Genomic DNA, 17,676 nt, shown 5'->3' on the forward strand with positions numbered 1-17,676 from the left:
TTTTTTTTACCTGACATGTTCCGGCATGTTCTTCCACCTTTATCAGAGTGTCAGGGTGCGTTGGACTCGTCTTTATCAGATGAAGGTGGACAAACACATGTTGGGTAAATAAAAACCTCAAAATCCATGTCTGAGATAAAAGAGCCAACAAGATAATTGTAAGAAAAGACAGATTGAACTTAATTTAGGTATTTATTCTTTTTCCTCATCCTGAAGCGGCATCTCCAACATTGCATTCCTCATGCAATTTATCTCACCAGTGATTCCAGTTAACATTGCGGCGAGTTGGCCCAGTGTCACTGTCACAGCAGACTGTAAAGGTAAACCACCGTTAGCTGCGCTGCTGCTCTTTCTCTTATTAATGCGGCAGACACAGGAGCTGTCAGCGCTGTTGTTCCGCTGCTGGTGAAATAGTAATGAGTGTGTATAACTGAGCCCGGCCAGTTTGGTTTACAGCTCTGTCGCACACGGAGGCCCGGGCCACATGCACCTCCGACTGGATTGACATCCTGTCTGTGTGCCAGTCTTGGAGACACTACAAGTGACTGCTGGTGGCGGCTGCTCCTGGATTAAAGCTAAATGACGTGACAATAGTCAAAATCGGAATATCAATCCAAGATAGCGACATCTAAATCTGCTTATTCAGACTATTAGTATTTAGTCACAGCAACTATCACCAGTCCTGTTGGTAATGCATACATCGTTCGAGTCGTAAAAGTTAAATATAGTTTGCTATTAACCTTTGTACACCAGCAGGACTGCTTCGATTTCAGGTCCAGCTCAGTTCCAGCTCAAGCTCGTCCATCTTGTCCTCAGGATTGCATCGGATTCCATAAGACAAATCGATAAATCAGTTTCCTCTTACCTGTGAGGAGAGCAGGAAGCGGCAGCAGCTGCCACAAGCTGACCTGAGACACCACAGAAGAAGACAAAAGAGGAGGCGCAGGAAGGCATTGATTGGTTCACGTTGCGTGGATGACAAGGTTATCAGTGCCGGGTGGCGTTTTCACGTCCAATGAACCCCCCCCCAAAAAAATCCCCTAAAATAGAACTGTGACCCCGCGCAGTGAGAGTTATTGAAAAGCCATAAGCATAAGCAGTTTATTTTTTTGTGTTGGTTTAACTGAAAGAAAAATGACGCGATTCTCAAGAGATGAGAATGAAATTTACTTTGTCATCCATTATTTGTGCAGCACATTATTGCCGTCACGGCGCTACTGAGTAATTAAAGCAGAATTCAGCTGTTCCTTGTTTTTGTTCTGGCCACAGCTGCCAGCTTAAATCATCATTCTCGAATATTTGTAGAAATGGCGGGGAAGCAAGGGAGACTGTCATCTGTGTGGGAATGGCTCCACTTGAGAGCAAAAGTTAGTGGCTTTACCGCAGAGGTTATTGCACCAGGCCATCTAAGGGCTGTAGCTGTAAATTATAAAAACGTGCTTGTAAAAAAAGAAAAAAGAAAAGTCCGTCTCTGATGGTAGCTTTCCACACTGTGTTCTCTATCTCTGTTTGTTATACTAACAAATACAACTCCCGGGAATCCTGGGAAATGAAAATCAGCAACCACCTGACGTACTGTTCCCGCTTCTCATATGAAAAGTCAAAAGCTGATTTGTCGTCTTTTTCCTCTTGGGTTCATATGATTTCAACCACATTGTCCACACAGTGGCTGGTGTCCCTGAAACGCGCGTGTTAAAACGTGGCTGTGTGTTCCTCGCACCCTTTTGCACGCCACTTGTGTGGCTGTCGATTGTTTTGCGTACAACTGCACGGGCTCGTGATCTGTGAACTTTGGAATTTATAGAACGCGGCTAGCGGTTCCTGCTAAGCAAACAGCTCAGGTATTTGAACTCGCTTGCCTGTATTGAGTTGCGCGCATGTGTGTGTGCGTGTGTTGTGTGTGCCTCTGTGGTTATTGAACTTGAGTCGTATATCTGGCAACACATGATGCCGCTCATTTCAGTGGAGTTGCTCACCCAGCACATAGGCTGAAAGAGTTTTTGATTTCCGCATTAATGGGCTCATAGAATGTGCGCAGTAGTGTCACTTCCCATCATGCCTCTGTAACTCACATGATCTATTTGGCCAATCGGAACGATTCTGGAGAACGCCACTTACAGACACGTCAGGACGCAGCCAATCAGAACGAGCTGAGACACAGCGGCACGTACGACGTTGTGACATTGACGTCACGCTGGGAATAAACTTTGTTCTGGTGATTTTCTGGCCTTTATCATTTTTTTCAAACGACTAAAAGACCATAACTTCAAGTGACAGTCGTCCTGTCAGTCGTTTTAAAGCCATTTAGTTCTGTATTGCGGTCTATGGGAAAAAAGCTTTTTGGAAAAATGTGGTTGTTTTTTTTTTTTTTGCTGCATTACCTCGAGTGGCCACTGGGAAAAATCAGCATGCCGCCATATTGCCAGTCCGATATCCACTTCTTATAATACGTCCATGCTTGGGTGCCTGAGGTGAGGTGTTGATTTTAGACCAAATGAAACAAACAGCTCGTTCACCTTTGCCTCACGTCCCATCTGCACTGTGACTCATTTCAAAGTCATTTCACACCATTTATAGTCTGCATTCGGAGCTCCTCCCCCAAACCCAACTCCCCGGGATACCAGACCCCCTCCTCAGGCACTCACTGAGGATTTGGCTGCACGATTGAGATTAGACAGCGGGGCACTGGTCCCCCAACCCCCAGCACTTTGTGCATCATTACTCTGTTCCTCCACCAACCAGCCCTTCCCCCTCCCCAATAATCATCATCATCCCCTGAGGTTTAGGCCCAAAACTGGAGGGTGGAGCGTCTGGCCCCTGCCCCCGCCCACAGGGCCCCTGGTCTGAATTGCACACCGTTAAGTCTAAATCAGTTCATTTATTTCGGCGTTGTGTTGACTCGTGTGGAAAGCGGCACTGATGGCCTTTCAGTCGTACATCATCCAGTCTGTGCATAATCTTAATTTGTGCAGCCTCCAAGCCTAGTGTTGTAGTCAAGACTGCACCAACCGAGAGCAAGACGTTCTCAAGACTAGAGAGTATCGAGACAAGACCAAGACTTATATATATCAAAGAAAAATAACAGCAAAACATAAAAAATGACCAGTATCTTTTTTTAAATCCAAGTTTGCTTCCCAATGGAACAGCAACATCTATTCTCAGCAAGTATCTTTTAATAATTTTCCTTAACATTTTGCTGCTTTGCCAGCTATTTTAAACCACTTTCAAGAAAACAACTTTTCTTCGTAAAATTGAAACCTAAATTAACGAGGAATAAGGGGGCAGGGTGTCACTCTGGGTGTCACAAACAGAGCGTAATACGGCAGCAGCTGGATTCTTCTTTGCTATTATCTGTCATTGTAGCCTTGACCGGTCTTGATCAAAAATCCCAAGTCCGTCCCAGTCCGAGACCAAGACGAGGCCGAGTAAACATGCCTCCAAGTCCGAGACCGAGACCTTTAAAAAGTGGTCTCAAGACCGAGACCAATCCCCGAGTACTATAACAATAGCCCAGCCTCAGTTTGATATTTGACCATGTTTCCCCCTCTGTGCGTGCGTGCATGTGTGTGTGTGTGTGTGTGTGTGTGTGTGTGTGTGTGTGTGTGTGTGTGTGTGTGTGTGTGTGTGTGTGAATGCAGGCAGACTGACTCTCTGACAGAAGGCAGCCTGTCATCTGCACACCCTGAGAGATGCCCAGAAACAGCTGGACAGGTCAGTGCACAGAGAGCAGTGCGCTGATAGTCAGCGATAAAAAGGAAGAGACGCCTGGCTTCAGACTCAAGCGTTTCAGTCCAGGGAAACGTCTCCGTCTGCAGATTCCACCTCTTTGCTGCGAGACCGTTTTATGTTTTTCTTTCTCCGTTCTGCGGCGGGTTTTTGGAATTCCGGCCGTAAAATGCCATGAAATGTGTCGACGACGTTGGAGGCGTTTGTCATTCAGCGTGCAAACGACTTGCAGACGTTACATTGCTGCGCGAGGGAGGGCAGGAAATAATTCAGCCACAGCGGGGGGGAGAGCTGATTACCGTTTTTGGCACAAAGGGAATTTCTGTGGTGCAAAAAAAAAACAAAACGGTCTGTCCTACTTACAGAGAGCTGCAGCAGCAGCAGCAGCAGCAGCAGCAGCCTAACCTGCTGTTCCTGGCTGCTTCCCTCCCCGCCCATCCTTCTCCTCCTCCTCCTCCTCCTCCTCCTCCTCCTCATCCCTCCTTTGCACCGCCCACTCTGAGTCAGTGCAGGAGGCTCCACCTCTCCTGCATCCCACCCCCGTACTCTCCTCGCCCCTCCCCCTCCTCCTCCTCCTCCTCCGCTCTTTGAGCTGTGTCCTCCCTGCGTCAGAAGGGCTCCATTCATGAAAAGTGTGACGTGAGCAGGTTCCTCAGCGCCGCCGTCACGCCCCGCCAGCCGCGCGCCCACGCAGCCGACACAGGTGCCGCGGAGGGGGAACTTGGAGGGATGTCTGCTCCTCTCCGGCCTCTCCTCCCGCTTCTTTTTTTTCCTTCTCCTTCCGCCGGGACGGTGGACCCGCACTTTTACCCCTCCTCTCCTCCGAGCCGAGAGGCGACCGCGAGTCTGAGCTCTGTCTGCCTGTGAGTAACCTGCCGTCTACCTGTTATTCCTACGCACCGTTTTCTTTCTCTTCTTCTTCTTCTTCTTCTTCTTTTTTTTTACGTTTCTCTGCTCGTCCATTTGCGGTCACCCGCCGCAGGCCGTCGCTCGGGCCGTGCGCTTGTTTACGTGGGGAATCAGCTGTCGGTGTGTTTTGTCCCGGCGCCGCGGCCGTGCGTCGACGCGTGCAAGGAGCTATTTTTGGCTCAGCTGTGACGCTGCTGCTGCTGCTGCTGCTGCTGCTGCTGCTGCTGCTGCTCTTTGATGCAGTGCTTCTCGGTGCCCTCAGTGAAGGGCAGGTGGAGATGTGGGTGAAAGCGCAGACCAGAAACACACACACACACACACACACACACACACACACACACACACACACACACACACAAACAAACACACACAGAGGCAGGAGCTAAATGATCAGTCAGACCCGGGACACGCATGTTGACGTGCACATGCTTAGTCGTGGTGCCTGCATCTATATACACAGCAACATTGCCTCCGGTCCTGTGTGTGTGTGTGTGTGTGTGTGTGTGTGTGTGTGTGTGTGTGTGTGTGTGTGTGTGTGTGTGTGTGTGTGTGTGTGTGTGTTTATGCTCCTACCTCTGTCCTCTACTAAGCGTGTTTATGTAACTGCGCTGGATGAGTAGCCGGCAGCCGGCCTTTAGAGGAGAGGAGGGGGAAAAAGAGGAGGAAGGGACACAGAGAGAGATCCATCCATCCATCCATCCATCCAACCGGCCCTCGCTCATCCGTCCTTTCTCAAATGATAATAACGCTGCTTGCGTCACAGTGCAAGTGTGTTTTGATCGGCCCGCTCAAGTCTCTCGCAGCTCTGCACACACGATAAAGTGTAAGTGAAAACACAGCCGTGCTCTGTTGTTGTCCTCGCACACTATCAGTGAGCAGAAGTGGTTGTGAACCCAGGAGCTGACAGGCGCACTAATGTGTATTGTTTTTTTGTTTTTTTGCCTGCCTGCCTGCCTGCCTGTCTGTCCATCCGTCTTCAGCGGGGGGGGGGGGGGGGGGGGGGAGGATGGAGGGGGGGAAAGAAGAAGAAACACACAATGTTGCGCAGCATCGGTTTCTCCAGCAAACTGCCCGCCCCCCCCCGGTCGCCACGCGTCCACGAGACGCGGTGTCAGCCGCGGCCAGTCGCCACGTTCGTCTGTTGCGTCTCTGTTTGTGCGTCTGTCTCTCCCCTCGGCTCCTTGTTGTCGGCAGACCGGGAAGGCCGCCCCAAATAAAAGAGCACAAGGGGGATTGTTGTGGCAGCAGCTGCTCTGGTGTGCAGCCTTTGAGTGTGTGTGTCTGTGTGTGTGTGTGTCTGTGTGTCCTGCCCAGGCAGGGCAGACGGGCCCAGTGCGCATGGAGCCGGCTCCTCTTGTGTCCTTTGTTGTCGCTCTGGGAGTCGTTCCCCCGTCGGAGCTCAGCACAGCATCAGGCCGAGGAGCGACGTCCTCTTTTCTTTTTCGGCGGTCACCGTTCCGCTTCTTTCGACCCCCCCCCCCCCCCCAACCCACCAACCCCCCCCACTCGTGCCTCCTCTGTCTGCCTAACTCGCCCCTCCACATCTTTTCTTCCGCCCCCCCCAGCCCCGTTTTAATCTGCTTTTCTTCCTGCGCTTCTTCTTAGAAGCTATTCTTCTTCTCCCACTTGTCCCTCGCTGTCCGCTCGCATTCATCCCCCCCGCCTATCCCTCGGTGTCCATTTGAACTCAGTTAACATTTAGAAAAATTGGAACTCGTCAGGTGTCGACTGAATAGAGCCGAGCCACGTTGCCTCTTCTCAGAGCGCAGTGTGCGTGATAGGGGCCAGAATATTAGGAGGCTGTCTGTGTGCAGATCTGGCTCGTGTCTCACTGAGTGGGAGAGAGAGAGAGAGAGAGAGAGAGAGAGAGAGAGAGAGAGAGAGAGAGAGAGAGAGAGAGAGAGAGAGAGAGAGAGTGTGTGTGTGTGTGTGTGTGTGTGTGTGTGTGTGTGTGTGTGTGTGTGTGTGTGTGTGTGTGTGTGTGTGTGTGTGTGTGTGTGTGTGTGCGTGTGTGTATGTGTTCACTTCAAAATTTGCTCACTCGAAATTTACACAAGCACAAATTGCTATTTTCATTCATTTTTGAAAATTTTTTTAAACGAGCAGCTAGCGTTGATCGGTTTGACTCGACTCGACTCTTAAGGCACAGACTGGACTACAGCTGCCCCGGATCGCACGCTCGAGTCAGTCTCATTCATCCAGCCTCCCACAGGCTCCGCCTCTTCACAAAAAATCCCGCCGTCACAACAAAGCAGGTAAATTTCAGACGCTCCCACCTGGCACTTTCCCCAGGGAGCGAGCTGCTCTGACCTTGCTCCAGTTTGCTCCACTCCGTCTATCCCGAACATTCCGGCACGCAAGGGGGCGGCCCGGGATTATTATTTAGTTTTATTTGTGTGTGGCTCGCTTTCACCTCCAGCCAGGTGAGTCACTGCGGAGAATTCCGAATGTGAAGAAAGAGGGATTATGGGGAAATGTCGGCACCGTGACGGCAGATGCCTGGACACTGTGCCAGAATTTATTTATTTTGCCCTCTGCTGCTGCTGCTGCTGCTGCTGCTGCTGCCGCCGCACCGACAGATTATGACTTCCTCCCACCTACAGCAGCTCGTCCAATCCCCCCCAGCAGGACCGGAGGCCGCCGTTGCAGCGGAAAGCTGATTTAGACATCGGCCCACTTCCTGACAATCAGATCAGGACTGCAGCGTCCCTGTTGGCAAAGTCACGTCTCCCGAGGCCCCCAGCCCGTCAGGATTTGTATCGACGTGGATATTGGCTTCTCATTGGAATATCTCAAACATTGTACTGATGTGAGGACTGCACTTGAGCCCACACATATATTAGGTAGATAGATAGATAGACGTTTTTCTACTTTGGCACTTTCCATCACTGACTGTCTGAGGGAAGTTTGCACTTTCAATCGCCATTTATTTATTTTAGCTGTTTCCATCCTTATTTTCATATTTTCATGAAACAGCTCCCTTGACTTTTCGTGTTTCGGTGATATGAGACGATGCCATGGAGCCAATATCAGCAGTGTGCGTAAAGCAATCTTTGATAGAAATGGAAGTTCAATGACCCGGAAGAAATCCGATGATCTGACAGTGTCTGCTGTCGGACTGGTGTTTCATAATAACGTGTCGTCACATGATGAACGGCCAGTGCAGTCCAGAGTCTGTGCACACCATCGTTTTCATCTGTTCAACTGTGACCTGCTTTTAAAGAATGTTGCATGTGTTGACCGATAACTAAAGGAACTTTTGAGTCTGACTCCTTATTTCACTGCCCATAAATATTAATTTTTTCAAGACAGTGTCTGTGTGCTATATACCTTAATTGTCTCTTTTTGCTTTTTACTCACAGATAGCTTTTGATATCTGTTGGCTTTGACAAAATTGAAAACTACCCTTCTGCTTTATCCATATGAGCGAGGTCAGCCGGTACAAAAAAGATGAAAACCTCAAGGCCGTCGCAGCCTCGGCCAGATCTGGATGCACTGGTGCGCTGCGACTGCCAGCAGAAGGTCAGGGTGGATGCTGTGTTGACATGGCAACGTGCGAATGACGCAGCAGGTCCGGGGGCCTTAAATTGGCTCTTTGTTGGTGGCGCAGCTGTCACCTTAGGAGTGGGGCGGGTGGGATAGGAGGGGGGCCCCACCATGGGGCCCCAGCAGGGCTTCCCTTAATGAGGCGCGTGCTGAGCGTTGGGGACGCAGATGACGGTGCTCGCGTGGCGAGCGCGGATGCGACCGGCGCCTCCTGCGTGTGCGTGCGGTAAAGAGGTCTCGTCTGGGTCACGGGCAGGAAAAAAACTGAGGCCCAGCTGCTCTTCGTGAGGCGGAAGTTTGCTGAAACCCAATCTGAACGCAGCAATGCTGGGTGCCTCAGACCACCACCCTTCCCTTCCCCAGTGGAGGGCCAGCAGCGGTGGGGATTATTATCACTTCCTGCCAGACACGCCCCGGGCATGTGTGTGTGTGTGTGTGTGTAAGCAGGCATGTTTTCTAAATCTGATCCTCAGGCACGGCCAGCTGCACACAGAACAAACTCACTCGTAAAGTGCAGCTCGTATGCCAAACGTGCCCTAGACATGTTGTGCTTCTCCCTAGCGATGTGTGTGTGTGTGTGTGTGTGTGTGTGTGTGTGTGTGTGTGTGTGTGTGTGTGTGTGTGTGTGTGTGTGTGTGTGTGTGTGTGTGTGTGTGTGTGTGTGTGTGTTGGAAAGGCTGTGTAAGGTCCGTGTTTGCACTGGCTTCCTTCTACAGGCCTGTGGAGGGATTAAAGGATGAGCCCATGACATTTTCTCTGCTCTCTGCAACCCCTGCCCCCTCTTCCGCCTCCGCCTTTCTTCCTTTATATGATCCAGCTCTCCGCATTGTTTCCTCTGCTGATGCTCGTCTGTAATACGTAACAACCTCGATGGTCAGAGTTTCGGGGAGAAAAAAAAGTTCTGTAAATAAATGACTTGTAAATTAAACCCGCTGCTCCTCCTCGATGAGACGCGGGAATTATTTATGGGATTCTCTGCCGCGTGGCGGAGATCTTCCATCATAGATTAATGGAATGGAGCGCAAGGTTTTGCTTCCTGTTTCCTGGTGTCGGATGCACTGCAGATGCTGGTGCGTCCCGTCATTGGTCGGAGAGGCAACAATTAGGAGAGAATTCTGAAAAGCCGGCGAGAAGTCATTAGCGAAGCACAGTAAGTGTCGAGTTAGCTGGGCTGAAAGCCTGTTTGCTTCTGTTTGTGCGTGGTTTTCGCAAAGCGGACCACTTCCACCCACTGGGAACTCGCGTCAGAGGGCCCCGGCTCCGACAATCGTCCACCGGGTGGAATTACACCGTGGGCCCCTTCTGGAGCGGCTCGATTGTCTGGGCCTGTGGAAGGGACGGATTTATTGGATACCTGAGAGAGCGTTCTCTCCTTCCCCTGCACTCTCAGCAACCTGCTTAGAGACGGCCCTGCATTATAGATGAGCTCCCTGGCAGCCGCTACACTCTCACAGCGCTCGGGTTACCCCCAGCAGACGCACGCACACACCACGGACGGAGAGCGCGGCGTGGCGGCGCGCGCAGCATCCGCGTGGACAAACGGACTCGTGCCTCGAAACCGTCTCGCTGCGTCTTTGCAGGAGAGTTCTTTCTCCCTGTCTCCTCTCTCCCGGTGTCCAGGATGGGAAGTACTTGAGCTGCGTTTTTCCAGCAGTGGTCCGGAATCAATGTTGGGAGTCGATATTTCAGCAGCACTGTTAGCTGCTTCAGAGGGATCGATACATCCTGGCAAATGTCGACCTGTTCCACGAAGAAGTGGTGGCAGTCTGAGTTGGAATCCCCCCAAAATTGACCACATAAACTGAGTTTATTGACGGCCGTGTTATGAGCGCGCTCTCCTCTTCAGAAAAGGCCTGCGCAACAGATTCCCGTCAGTCTCCTCCCTCCTGGACTTTGATCCTCTGTTCCCGACTGTAGCCACTGTACAGCCTCTGTTTGTCTCCTTTTCTCTCGCCGCTCATCGTCCCTCTCTGTTTGTCCTCCGCCCTCCTCACGCTTGATTGGATTTCTAAGTCCATGCCCCTTTGAATTTGCAAGGGAAAAAGAATTAAACCTTCTTTTTTTTTTCCACAACAAAGTTGATTCAGAGCCTCCCCTTTTTTTTTTTTTTTATGCCCGCAGTGTTGCCCAGATCAGTAAACATGCATAGTCGGACTGGGTAAATGACCATCTATTAGTCTCACCAAAAAACAGTGTTTGCTCCAGTTGAAAAAACAGAAAGAAAAAACAATGGTGGGACAATTTTCTGCCCCCGTGCGTCGGATTTAAACGTTCAAATCTGGAAACTTCCAGTGTTAGTGTTTGAAAGACGAAGGGAAAAAAGAGGGGGCTACAGAGCGGAAGACACTGCACACGATTACACCCACACATACTCGCATCTGACCTTTGGACACCGAGATGAAGAGGCAACAACACATTCCTGCCATCGGAATGATTAGATGTTACACTGTGTAATCTTGCGGAAAACGCAGAAGGCTCTATTTTGACTTGGCAACCTCAGACTTACCTTTATTATATGTCGAATGTGACGCCGTTCTTTCTCGTAAGGCACAAGATCTTACATCACGGGCATGAAATGAAGAAGTTGTAAGGGGTAAAATAGGCCTATCGGCACCGAGGTGCAAAGTCCCGGCGGTATCTCGTTTCCTTGTAGTTCAGCTTTTTACTGCAATATGTGTGGCTGTAGCTGGTGAGGTGAGGCCAGGAAAAAAAAAAGAAAGTTCTGAAAAGCCTTATGCAACCAAAATAGGCAGATTAAGGTGGCGCAGATTTTCGTCATGTGATTCAGTCACTAAACTAATAAACTAGTGTGTTTACTGTCAGCTGGGCTTTGGGACGATGGCTGAACCGCCGGGTTAAGCAACCGGGATGGGCTGCGTGTGCCAGATGTTTGGCTCTCAGTCCTAATACACAGCAAGACTTTTAATCCCCGACTATACTGTTACCGGCCCACCGAGCACATGGTAAAGCCTCCCTCCGTGCGTGTCTGTGTCTGTGATTGGTTTAGAGCCACTGCGCTTCCCAGAATTTTCCTAGAATTGCATTATTAGGCCTCGTCCGTCGTTTACCACCTCTCCGTCTTCCGCGCTGATTTTAAATCCGATATTTCCGTAACCTCTTTCCGCATTGGTGGCGCGCCCCTTAGTTTAAAAATAATCATCATTAACTTAAGCTCTCTAAATCCCAGATGTATGAGAGGAAATGAGAGGATTGCATTTTTCTTTGTGGAAGCACCACAGTCCCCTGGTAACAGTTAGTCGTGTTTGAATTGTAGCAGAGACATCTACAGTCATGGAATGGGGTCTGCCTCAGCTTCCATTCCTTTTCTAGCATTAGCATGAGCCATCTTACAATATACCCATTGTCAGAACTTTATTTTTTTTAATCCTGGTTCAGCTGAGATTCAAAATCAAAGCGGCCAGCATGAGGTAGCCTCATTCAGTGGCACAAGCATGTTGCCGGGGGTGTGGTCACTGCCCCTCGTGACATCACAAAGGATTTGAAAAAATTACAGACCAGAGGCATACTATTGTTAATAACTATTGGTTAAGTAGATTCTGACTGAAAAGTCACCTTTCCCATGTCTCGTTCGCTAACTGATCTCCTACTGTTTTTTCTTGACTCTGCAGGTGAATTCAAGCTTTGAGACGGACCACAGTTTAGGAGGCGGCCAACTCAACCTGACCGGGGAAGCCTATACACATGCATGACACCATGGGCAGCTCCCCCGAGGTGCTCTCCTGGACTTCCTGCCCCAGTCTGCTGGTGGGCAAGCTGAAGGAGGAGCTCAAACTCACCGTGGTCGGGGACGCCATGAAGAAGCAAAACTCGCCCAACTCCCAGCCGCCTCCGGTTTCCCCGTCCAACCCGTCCCCGCAGATCATCACGGACCTGGCCCCGCCCACGCACCTGCCCGTCCCTCTGCCGACGCTGCTGACGCCCGGCCAGGACGAGGAGTCGATGCTGAGCGGCACGAGTCCCCCGAACATTGCATTGAGCGTGGACTCGACGCGCGAGGGCCGGCACTTTGAGAACAGCGTTCTCCAGCTGCAGGAGCAGGACCATGAGGACGCGGGGTCGCCCGCCTCCTGCGATCACGGCTGCGGCAGTGGGATGGAGGAGCACGGCAGGGAGGGGGACTGTCCCCTGCACCACAACGAGGAGGGGAGACCGTGCCAGCCCAACCACCCCGACGACATCAAGCTGCACTTCCACAGAGCCGGCCCAGGCTCTGGCGGCTTCCTAGAGGGCCTGTTTGGGTGTCTCCGCCCTGTGTGGAACATCATAGGGAAGACCTACTCCACAGAATATAAGCTACAGCAGCAAGGTTGGTTCTGATTTAGTTCTTTCCAAATGTCCCAAAGCATTCTAAGAGAACAGACGCTAAGTCTATCCTACTTTTCCCGATCTGAAACCGTAACTCAACAGCCGTCCTCAGCTCCAACGGCCCCCTTGTTCTGTTGTCGGTTGATGCCGCGCGCACGTCAGTTTGAATTGAGGTCACGGTGGAGGTAGCTTTACCTTTGCTCCAAGGCTGCCGGTAGAAAGTGGACACAGAGGCCACAGGATACGAGTGGAGCTCAGACAGAACTGGGCTGGGCGCTGAGCTCGGTCAGCTCATGTCTGAATGAGGTGGGCTGGTAATTTTAAGCGGGATAACTTACTCACCACGCTCCTCTCCAAACCACATGAGAGGATGGAGCTGCATGTGACTCACTGTTAAAGACAGTTATAGACAGTGTGCACCCACTGGGATTTGGCTTTAAGATCATTTGGTACGGCTTGAAAATAGCTACACGTGCTTTTGGGGTGTTTATTTTGCTGAAAATATTTAGTTCTGCGGTACCGCACACTTCTCAGAGGAGATGGCTTTAAAGGGCTCCTTCACTGTTTTTTTTGTTGGCTGTGCAGACAGATCACAATCAGAAATGTCCAAAGACTTTTGTTTGATGGATACACACCAATCCATCAGTAAATTTCCAAACTAATTCAACATCTACTTAATGGCATACTTTTATTTTATGCTGCAAAATATGTAATAATATCTTGCTTTAAATGTGACATAATGTCATCCCTCTTTAGACATGTGGGAGGTTCCGTTTGAGGAGATCTCAGAGTTGCAGTGGTTGGGCAGCGGTGCGCAAGGGGCCGTCTTCCTGGGCAAGTTCCGCTCCGAGGAGGTGGCCATCAAGAAGGTGCGGGAGCAGAAGGAGACGGACATCAAACACCTGCGAAAGCTCAAGCACCCAAATATCATTAGCTTCAAGTAAGTCCGCAACCCCGAGCTTTTGCGTTTCACCCATTCATATTTATTATTGTGTGACCTGATGGAGCTCCAGAGTTCCAGTTGTGTTTGCTTGCAGTGTCCCGTAAAGTCATCCCTTGCGTTTTGTCCAACCCAGGGGCGTGTGCACGCAGGCACCTTGCTACTGCATCATCATGGAGTACTGTGCACAGGGCCAACTGTATGAGGTGCTGAGGGCCGGGAGGAAAGTGACGCCCAGGATGCTGGTGGACTGGGCTTCCGGCATCGCAAGCGGCATGAACTACCTTCACCTGCACAAGATCATTCACAGAGATCTCAAGTCTCCGAAGTGAGTCCTCTCTATTTGTCTGCATTGAAAGATACAACGAGGGTTTTTTTGTTCATCGTGTGCAATGCTTCTATAATGTAAAATAACTCTTTAGTTAGCCTCATAAAACTGAATTTAATGTTGCGTTAAGGTGCAGTAGATAAACAGTTGGATTGTATCGGCAGTGCATGCAAGCAGCAAAGGTGATCGTTCTGCCCATCAGACAGCACAGTGTATTCTCTTGTTCTGTCACTGCTGTGCAGCAGCTGATCTTTAAATCGGAGGAAAACAGCCCGACGGCCTCGTCTGAGTTTTTTAGCCCAGAGCGGCGGGAACAATCCGCCCTTTCTACTCTGCATACTTCGATGTAGAACACAAACATCATTCTCGGTATTTCTGAATGTTGCCTCAATATAAGAGCCAGGCTGTGTCCCGCCTCGTCCTCCCCAGCGCTGTTTCCCTAATCAATATCATCATGCCGCAGCAGCGCTTAACACCACGTTAGTCAGCAGAATGATAGCACGCTGAATGCACTTGAAAGGTCAGTCTCATTTGGATAATGGTGGTGACTCAGATGCGGAATTGTGCTTCTATAGCAGCTGAGTCTTACAGGCCTAAATTGAAATGCTTAAAAAAAACGGCTTTAAACCCAGTGGAATGTCACAAGAAAAACTTGGCGCGGCCAGAGTGGTTCAACCCAGGTCATCTGTTGTGGATTAAATTTAGTCGGCTTTTCGATCAAAGTAACATGATCCTTTTAATAACTCTTGAATGCCTCCGGGGCTGCCTGAGAATTAGGACCTTCTACAATTCTCCTGGTGATCTCAAGCAAACAGTTTGACCCCTGTGCATAAAACCCGATGTCCCTTCTTCTCTTTGTGTCCGTTACAGTGTTTTGGTCACGCAGAATGACACTGTGAAAATCTCTGACTTTGGAACGTCCAAAGAGCTCAGTGACAAAAGTACAAAGATGTCATTCGCGGGAACGGTGGCCTGGATGGCCCCAGAGGTCATCCGGAATGAACCTGTGTCTGAAAAAGTTGACATCTGGTGAGCATTTTCACTTTTTGCTAGATGATTTAAATTATTTAAGCCACATTAAAGTTGTGTAGAGTCACAGTTTAAATGATTAATTAGAGTATTATAATAGACAACAGAGCTGATATTTTGTGAGATGGTTGATTTCTCTTCAGTGAAACTTGCTTTCTTTACTCGTGTGCTACAGGTCCTTTGGAGTTGTGTTATGGGAACTGCTGACTGGTGAAATTCCCTACAAAGACGTAGACTCGTCCGCCATCATCTGGGGTGTCGGCAGCAACAGTCTCCACCTTCCTGTCCCCTCCACCTGCCCAGACGGCTTCAAAATCCTCATGAAACAAACTTGGTAATTCTATCTCACTCTATGTCCAGTATTATGGGCTGTAATAGTGGGTTCATATCTTCTTACGGATTAAACAACTGTAACGTTCAGCCTGTGTTTCTGATTCTCGCTGTTTGAATCAACCATCCACCCTGCTTGTTGCTGATTTCAAGGCAAGGCAAACCCAGGAATCGGCCCTCATTTCGACAGATCCTGCTTCACCTCGACATCGCCTCCGCTGATGTCCTGGGAGCTCCTCAGGAGACGTACTTCAAGTCTCAGGTTTGTGCTACTTGGAGGAAAGCACAACAACACAACAACGACAGCTCAATGACAACGACAATGAACCGTTGAGTTAACTTCGCCTGATTGTCGTCTTGTCGTATTACAGTCGGAGTGGAGGGAGGAAGTGAAGAAACATTTTGAGAAGATCAAGAGCGAGGGCACCTGCATCCACAGGCTGGACGAGGAGCTGATCCGACGCAGGCGCGATGAACTCAGGTGAGCGCCGAGAGGAAACCGTAAGGGAAGGGAGAGAAAGGCAAACATTTTGCCCACCCCTGAGGAGATTTTTGTGCATTTCCTTTTTCAGGCATGCGCTGGATATCCGGGAGCACTATGAGAGGAAGCTGGAGAGGGCCAACAACCTCTACATGGAGCTTGGTGCCATCATGCTGCAGCTGGAGGTCCGAGAGAAGGACCTCATGAAGTACGTCAAGAAAGTTGTTCTCTTAAGTAGAGAAACTGCATGTTGGCCGCCCAGTCATCCTTCCCTTTTCTTTCACTATGGGCAATTACTGCCATTTTGTAAATAGCATTTCGGTTCAGTAAATATCTGAAATTATGTGAGAGTGGCTTTTGCAAAACCCGGCCCGTTCAGCAAGTGAGAAGAACAGAAGAGGACGAGTCACCGTTTCTGAGCAGCTTGCATAGTTTACAAGACAATCGGGCACTTTTCTGAGTCATATCACACATCCTTCTCATCTTTGCTCAGATATAAATGTCACCTCATACCCTTTTCATTTTTCACAAATTCTTTGACCAGTTTTTTTCTCCATCTGTATGGATTCATTTTGGATTATGCATGTTTTGCTGTTGCCTACTGCAACGTGCACGTGTGCTTAAGCTGCTCAATGCAAATTAAGACAACTGAAAAGTGTGCACGCAATTTTAAAAGTTCTACTTTTGACCGCAACTCTGTATGACATCATTCAACCAAACTCAAATGGCCTTTCCTGACAGGAGAGAGCAAGCGGTGGAGAAGAAGTATCCCGGGACGTACAAGCGCCACCTGGTGAGACCCATAGTGAGGTCCAACGCTGTAGAGAAGCTCATCAAGAAGAAAGGAAGCATGTCTCACAAGCCTGGGATGCCACAGCCAAAAAGGTATAACTCACTGATGACTGTTGCCAAAAGAAAGTATTATTAATCAGTAATATCAATCTTCCTTGCTTGAATGTGTTCACAAAGACAGGCTTTACATGAGTGTTTAATATGTGGCGAGACGTTCCGTTCACATTTCGCTGTGACTTGCAGGCCAGATTTGCTCCGTTCTGACGGGATCCCCAGCGTCGACTCTCTCCCCTCGCCGTCGCCGCTGGCGGCGAGCCCCAAGGTGTCCACGCCCCCCGGCAAGCCGCGCTACCGGAGCAAGCCTCGCCACCGCCGCGCCAACAGCAAAGGCAGCCACGGCGAGTTCCTGGGCGCGCTGAGGCCCGTGGTCGGGGTGCCCGAGGACACCCAGTCCCTTCAGGAGCAGCAGTTCCCTCCCCACCCCCTCCTCCACCACCACCACCACCACCAACCCCCGCCTGCCGAAGGCCCCTTCCTCCCGCTGAAGGGCCGCGAGCAGGCCGTCGTCAACTGTGCCAACAACCTGCGCTACTTTGGCCCCGCCGCCGCCCTGCGCAGCCCCCAGACGGACCACCTGCAGCGCCGTGTGTCCGGCTCCAGTCCCGACCTCATCTCCACCGCCGTGGACGCAGACACGCGTCAGAGGACTCCGTCCACCGGCTCCAACCCCGGCGTCCCAGGCGCCAGCTCCCTCTGCCCCTGCTGCCAGGCGCACCCATTCCCCGGCTGCCTGCACTGTCAGGAGACCCCCCCTGCGCCCAGCCGTCCGGGGTTGCCCAACTACTTGCTGCCCAGCACCCAGGAGGCCACGGCGTCGGCCGGCTCCCCGAGCAAAGACCCAGCCTCGGACGACGAGGCCGCCACGAAGAGGCCCGAGACGCAGGAGGACGAGGCGGGCCAACACGCTCTGCCGCTGCCCACGGCCGCGGCCCGCAGCAGCCTCAGGCCTCTGCGGAAGGTGAGTGCAGCTGCAGTGCAGTCGTGATGTGTCGAGCCGTGCCAGGTTTGCTGAAAGCACCTCTCTTGCAGGGCGGAGATGAGTCATCAGAGGAGGAAGAGGGGGAGGTTGACAGCGAAGTGGAGTTTCCAAGGAGACCGAGGTACACGCAGTCGGCCGCGGCAAACTTTACTTTTCTGTGACCGCCGTTCTGTTCTGCGAAAGAGAGTTCAACATCGTGTCTTTCTATCATTACGGAGCACTGACGTCAA

The 17,676-nt window shown here is 50.7% G+C and overlaps 1 protein-coding gene across 5 annotated transcripts in view; it reads left to right on the top strand.

Moving 5' to 3' along the window:
- map3k13 (mitogen-activated protein kinase kinase kinase 13) overlaps positions 1-17,676 on the top strand; it is a 28,048-nt gene that overhangs the window by 6,295 nt on the left and 4,077 nt on the right. For 3 of the 5 annotated variants that reach the window (XM_076040190.1, XM_076040191.1, XM_076040192.1), the window contains 11 exons: positions 11,811-12,508; positions 13,264-13,447; positions 13,584-13,775; positions 14,646-14,804; positions 14,980-15,138; positions 15,288-15,396; positions 15,506-15,615; positions 15,707-15,823; positions 16,357-16,500; positions 16,651-17,425; positions 17,497-17,567. In XM_076040190.1, coding sequence (XP_075896305.1) covers positions 11,884-12,508; positions 13,264-13,447; positions 13,584-13,775; positions 14,646-14,804; positions 14,980-15,138; positions 15,288-15,396; positions 15,506-15,615; positions 15,707-15,823; positions 16,357-16,500; positions 16,651-17,425; positions 17,497-17,567 — 2,645 coding nt within the window. In that variant the 5' untranslated portion in view covers positions 11,811-11,883. Of the gene's footprint in view, positions 1-4,340; positions 4,590-9,109; positions 9,332-11,810; positions 12,509-13,263; positions 13,448-13,583; positions 13,776-14,645; positions 14,805-14,979; positions 15,139-15,287; positions 15,397-15,505; positions 15,616-15,706; positions 15,824-16,356; positions 16,501-16,650; positions 17,426-17,496; positions 17,568-17,676 lie in introns of those variants that run through there. The other 2 variants (XM_076040193.1, XM_076040194.1) reach the window with 2 other exon arrangements.

This window comes from Nelusetta ayraudi, unplaced genomic scaffold (assembly GCF_046127955.1).
Source record: "Nelusetta ayraudi isolate G7.1 ecotype Tasmania unplaced genomic scaffold, CSIRO-AGI_Nayr_v1 ptg000060l, whole genome shotgun sequence".
Taxonomy (NCBI): domain Eukaryota; kingdom Metazoa; phylum Chordata; class Actinopteri; order Tetraodontiformes; family Monacanthidae; genus Nelusetta; species Nelusetta ayraudi.